Here is a 6542-nt window from a genome sequence, read left to right as displayed (position 1 = left end):
CCCCATTAATAGTATTTTAATTGACACTTGACAGCTTCTTTCAATCCTGAACACTTAGTCAGATTTTCCAGTTCGAATCCCCCCTCCCACAGCTAACAAACCAAACTATAATCAGTCCAAACAAACCTTCAAAAAAAATCAGGGGGGTCATGGTGGTTCAGGGGTGTTAGCCTCAGGTCCAACAGCACCGTAGCCGCTGGCTTTCAGGCGAAGGGGTGGGGTGGCGGCTAGGGTTTCCATGGAAACCTGCCTCTGAGCTTCAGGAGACGGGGAGGGGTCTGGCTATGGGGGTCTGGGGTGAAGAATTGAGGCTTTTATACGGGGTAGGGGATTGATCCCAGGTCGTTCGATCTGATGAGATCAATGGCCAGGATCCCCTGGCTGTTGCGGAATGGCGTCGTTCCACTAAAAGGGGGAATCGGGTTGGTCCGGGATCCACGGATCAACACCGGGTTTCATTGGGTCGGGCCATGAGGGAGGCCAGGGACCGTTGGATCAATATAGATGAACGACTCAGATCGACTTCGCCTACAACGACGTCGTTTTGATTTTTCAAGGGTTGCCTTGAACCGTTTGATTTTAATGAATCAACGGCTGAAGATTGAGGTGCTGAACGACGTCGTTTGGGACGTTCCATGGGCAGCCTGTGTTTGGACTGGACCTGTGTGCCGGTGTTTGGGCCTCATTTTGGGGCCCAATCTGATTTTCCCCCAACCCTTTCCCTTTCTAATTAACCAAAATTTAAACCAAATTCCTAAATAAATTGTGAAATTATATTAAAAAAATTAACAATAGAATTACACACACATTGGTTAATACCTAACATACCAATTAACATTAAATACAAATCACTCAATGACAAGACATATACATTTTTTGATTTTTTTTTTGTGGAGTAACTTTCGCGGAGCAAAAATCACGTGCTTACAGGGACCACCGATCCTAATGAGCTTACTTCTTATACATGCGCAATAAAGGGGAATGACTTAGAAGTTGATGTCGAATTCGTTCTATTGAAAAAGATTGGAGAGATTGTGTCGAAAGGGGCGATGATATGTTACTATAATTTGCCACCCAATTCCATCGATTCCTTCGCCATACTTGCAGATTCATATCTCGATTCCAAATGAAACGCATAGACCTACCCCCAGTCATAGATGATTGGGCTATTCAAGCCTTTACTCAAGGTTTGAATGAGCGAAGTTTGATAGCATCACGGCAACTAAAGCAGAATTTAATTGAATATCCAATTGTGACCTGGGCCGATGCACATAATCGATATCAGTCGAAGATCAGGGTCGAGGATGATCAATTGGGAACCCTTCCGGTTCCGTTTACTCAAATAGGCTTGTCGGTAGAATTCAAAGGGACATCGACAGATAACCCCGATCGAACAGAGATTGTTACTAATCGTACAATGCAGATCGTAAAGACAGCGACCCAGGACATAATCCCATTCGAAATGATTGAAGGAATGATCGAGTAAAGAACTCCTAAGGGCTCATGAGTAAAAGTGGCTTCGATAAATATGTCGAGCCCACAGAAGCTCCACGACTGTCAGAATACAACTTCAGCATCGATGCATCAGGTATTGTATCGGCCATTGGACGGATCAAGGATACTAGATGGCCCAGACCCCTACAAATCGATCCAGCTCAAAGGAACCCTAATCATATATGCAAATACCATGGTACCCATGGACATAAAACTGAAGACTGCAGACAGTTGAGGGAGGAAGTAGCTCGTTTATTCAACGAGAGTCACCTTCGAGAATTCTTAAGTGATCGGGCCAAGAACCATTTCAAAAACAGGGATTCAAACAGGCAAAACGAGCAGGAAAAGCCACAACATGTTATTTATATGATCGTTGGAGGGGTCGATATTCCTCAAGGACCGGTATTCAAACGCACCAAGGTGACAATCACAAGGGAAAAACAAACCCGAGACTATTTACCGGAAGAAACCTTGTCTTTCAATGACGAGGATGCAGAAGGGATTGAACAACCTCACAATGAAGCACTGGTAATATCTATCCTTATGAATAAAATTCAAGTTAAACGTATGTTGATTGATACAGATAGCTCAACAAATATTGTTCGATTGAGAGTCGTAGAACAACTCGGTCTCCAAGATCAAGTCGTGCCCGCAACTCAAGTACTTAACGTCTTTAACATGGCAAATGAAACCACTAAAGGGGAAATCATTTTGCCGGTTAATGTGGCCGAGACTATCCATGAAAAAAAGTTCTACGTGATCGAAGGTGATATACGGTACAACGTGCTGCTCGGAAGGCCTTGGATTCATAACATGAGAGCAGTACTCTCGACGCTTCACCAAGTCTTGAAATTCCCAATATCGGAAGGAATCAAAATGGTGTACGGTGAACCACCCGCCGCCAAAGAAATATTTGCAATCGATGAGGTAGTACCAGTATTAACACTTTCATCAACAAAGGAATCGGAGTCGAAGGGAATGCGATAAGTCAAATAGCAACCACAGTCACCGGCCTCGGCCCGATCGGAGGAGCAGGAAACGTTCGAGAATGATGATTATATGATACCTCGAACCTTCATAATCCTCGATGATTCTGATGCAATGAAGTCAACGCTCGAAGAGCTGGAACAAATTGTGTTGATCGAGCATCTGGCCGATCGAAAGGTATACCTGGGCACGGGTTAACTCTCGAGCTCAGGAAAAAACTCATTCAATTTCTTTTAAATAACATGGATTCCCACCTAGATATGATAGGGATCCCACCGGAGATCACTACGCATCGACTGAGCTTGGACCCGAAGTTCCACCATGTAAAACAAAATAGAAGACCTCAGTCCGAGGTAAAATATGTGTTCATCAAGGATGAGGTAACAAAACTTCTCAATATAGGATCCATTCGGGAGGTAAAATATCCTGAATTGTTAGCAAATATAGTTGTAGTCCTAAAAAAGGAAACAAACTTAGAATGTGCGTAGACTATAAGGATTTAAACAAGGCATGCCCTAAAGATTCTTTTCCTTTGCCGAATATCAATCGCATGATCGATGCTACAGTCGGCCACGAGATCCTTAGTTTTCTCGATGCCTACTCCGGGCACAATCAAATACAAATGAACCAAGAGGATCATGAAAAGACTTCGTTTATCATAAATACGACACATATTGCTATAATGTAATGTCATTAGGACTAAAAAATATCGGTGCTACTTATCAACGCCTAGTAAATCGAATGTTTGAAGAACAAATAGGTAAATCAATGGAGGTTTATATTAATGATATGCTAGTTAAGTCCCTGCGAGCAGAGGACCATTTGAAACATTTGCAGGAGACCTTCGACATACTGAGAAAGTACAACATGAAGCTTAACCTGGAGTTATGTGCATTCGTGGTCGGGTCGGGCAAGTTCCCCGGCTTAATGGTATCGAATCACATAATCGAAATCAACCCCGATAAATCAAGGCAATCGAAAACATCACAGTTGTTGATAATGTCAAGGATGTGCAAAGGTTAACAGGACGCATAACCGCCCTGGGTCGATTTATTTCGAGGTCCTCAGATAGTAGCCACCAGTTCTTCTCACTACTTAAGAAAAAGAGCAATTTTGCATGGACCCCGGAATGTCAATAGGCTTTGGAGGAACTCAAACGCTATCTATCGAGCCCGCCATTGCTTCACACCTCAAAGGTGGACGAGCAACTTTACTTATGCTTAGCGGTCTCGGAGATAGCGGTAAGTGGGGTCTTAGTTCGAGAAGAGCAAGGTACGCAGTTTTCGGCTTATTATGTTAGTCTAACCATAGGTGAAACCGAAACCCAGTACCCACACTTAGAGAAATTAATGCTTGCTTTAATAAGCGCCTTTAGGAAATTAAAATTATATTTTCAATGTCACCCAATTTGTGTTGTAACCACTTATCCCCTTCGCAACATTTTGCAAAAGTCCGAACTCTCAGGACGATTGACCAAATGGCCGTCGAGATCAGTGGGTACGAGATCGAGTATCAACCTCGAATGGCCATCAAGTCTAAATCTTAGTAGGCTTCGTGGCTGACTTCACGCCAGCCCTCATACCCGAGGTCGAAAAGGAACTATTGTTAAAATTGAGTACATCATCGAGTGTGTGGACCCTCTTCACAGACGGCGCTTCGAACGTGAAGGGGTCCGAGTTGGGCATTGTTTTGAAACCGCCGACGGGTAATACAATTGGACAGTCTATCAAAACTTCGAAATTGACTATCAATGAGGCCGAGTATGATGCCATGATTGCAAGTCTCGAACTAGCTAAGAGCGTGGGAGCGGAGGTCATCGAGGCCAAGTGTGACTCAACTTGTGATAAATCAAGTCAACAGAACTTCGAGGTTCAAGAACATCGAATGCATAGGTACTTAGACAAATTACAAGTGTCTCTACATCGTTTTAAAGAATGGACGCTACAACACGTACCTCGAGAACAAAATAACAAGGCTGATGCCCTTGCAAATTTAGGTTCGTCGATCAAAGATGATGAACTTAGCTCGGGGACTGTCGTACAACTTTCAATGGTCAGTAATCGAAGAAGGACATGCCGAAATAAACTCCACAATTTTAACTTGGGATTGGAGGAATAAGTACATCGAATACCTAATGAACGAGAAACTTCCATCGGATCCTAAAGAATGAGGACTCTACGCACGAAGGCCGCACGGTTCACATTGGCCGAGGATGGAACACTCTACAGGAGAATGTTCGATTGACCGTTAGCGAAATGTTTGGGACTGGGAGACATCGACTACGTTCTACGAGAAATTCACTAGGGCACTTGCGAAAATCATTTCGGTACGGAATCATTGGTTCAGAAAGTCATCAGAGCAGGATACTATTGGAACGATATGGAAAAGGACACTAAAGAATTTGTTCGAAAGTACGACAAATGTCAAAGGTATGCGCTGATGATCCACCAGCTCGGAGAGCAACTCCACTCAGTCTTATCCCCATGACCATTCATGAAATAGGGGATGGATATCGTCGGCCCTCTACCATCGGACCTAGGAAAAGCTAAATTCATTTTGTTTATTACTGACTATTTCATTAAATGGGCTGAAGCACAGGCCTTCGAGAAAGTTAGAGAAAAAGAAGTCATAGACTTCATTTGGGATCACATTATATGCCGATTCGGAACGTCTATCGAGATCATGTGCGATAATGGAAAGCAATTCGTCGGCTATAAAGTGACAAAGTTTTTTGAAGACCACAAAATAAAAAGGATCTTATCAACGCTATATCATCCTAGTGGGAACAGACAGGCCGAATTGATGAATAAGACCGTCATCCAAAATCTAAAGAAATTAAACGAAGCAAAAGGAAAATAGAGAGAAATATTTCCCGAGGTCCTTTGGGCATATCGAACAATGTCGAAATCCAGTACGGGGGCAACATCGTTCTCTTTAGTCTACGGTGCCGAAGCTCTGATACCGGTCGAAGTCGGGGAACCTAGCTTCAGGTTTCGGAATGCAATGGAAGAGTCAAATCACGAGGCTATGAATATGAGCCTCGAATTGCTGGATGAAAGACGCCCACGAATGGCCGCACAAAAACATCGAATCGAGAGGTATTACAACCGAAGAGCCAATCTTCGATACTTAAAAATAGGGGGATTAGTTCTGATAAAGGTCACCGTCAATACTCGAGATCCAAACGAAGGAAAACTTGTCCCGAACTGGGAGGGACCGTATCAGGTCCTCGATATCGTCGAAAAGGGATCCTACAAACTCGGCACGATGGATAACGAGCAATTACCAAACAATTGGAACATATCACTTCTCAAACGATACTACTGCTAAGGTACGACCTTCTCCATTTTCATTTACATTTTATACTAACCAATTACAGGTGTTCAACCAAAGACATCAAAAGATTATTCGTCACAAAGTCCTTAGGTTTGAAAGCACGCATTGCACTCTTTTCCCTTAGACCGGTTTTTATCCCAAATAGGTTTTTCGACGAGGTTTTTAATGAGGCAACCATTGTTTGTGCTAACTTAGAGCAACTCAACAGTATCCGATGCTTCTTTACAATTAACTTCGGATACTGGGGGGCATCACCCTCGGATGTTGAATTTGTTACAAGGAAGGTACTTCGTGTCAACATGGTCTCGATGGGTAAAACTTTGTAAGGGCCAAACGGTCAAACGAACCGTGCCCATTTAGATCACTCGATCCTTAAAGGCAAACATGTACGCATGTATAATCTATTGAGATAAGCATTTTTCCTTGTAAAATATTTCTTGACTTAAAGAATTTTTTTACTTTACAATTTTATACTTTTGATCTATTGTGGAAACAGGCTTAAGGGCCGATCACAACTGAATTTCAAACAACTTACCCCGTACTCGGGGACTGCCGTCCGAAAAATCGATGAAATCAAACTACTAAAATCTCTAGATTATAAGACGTTAAAAAGGCAACCCTCATTTTTTATGTGCCACGACCACCCCACTCGGGGACTGACACTTTGACCAAGTTTGAAGTGTAACCGAGAAATAATCCCAAGAAGCAAATCCCAAGTTAAAGGT

The 6542-nt window shown here is 42.9% G+C and overlaps 1 protein-coding gene across 1 annotated transcript; it reads left to right on the top strand.

Annotated features, from left to right (window-relative positions):
• Window positions 1-1503: 1503 nt before the first annotated feature.
• LOC138877770 (uncharacterized) lies at window positions 1504-2481 on the top strand. Its single transcript, XM_070157406.1, has one exon. It carries the CDS (start codon window positions 1504-1506, stop codon window positions 2479-2481), a length of 978 nt encoding a protein of 325 aa, XP_070013507.1.
• The last annotated feature ends 4061 nt before the right edge of the window (window positions 2482-6542 follow it).

Source organism: Nicotiana sylvestris, chromosome 9 (assembly GCF_000393655.2).
Source record: "Nicotiana sylvestris chromosome 9, ASM39365v2, whole genome shotgun sequence".
NCBI lineage: Eukaryota > Viridiplantae > Streptophyta > Magnoliopsida > Solanales > Solanaceae > Nicotiana > Nicotiana sylvestris.
Note: the sequence above shows the minus strand (reverse complement) of the source record. Positions and strands in the feature narration are given on the sequence as shown.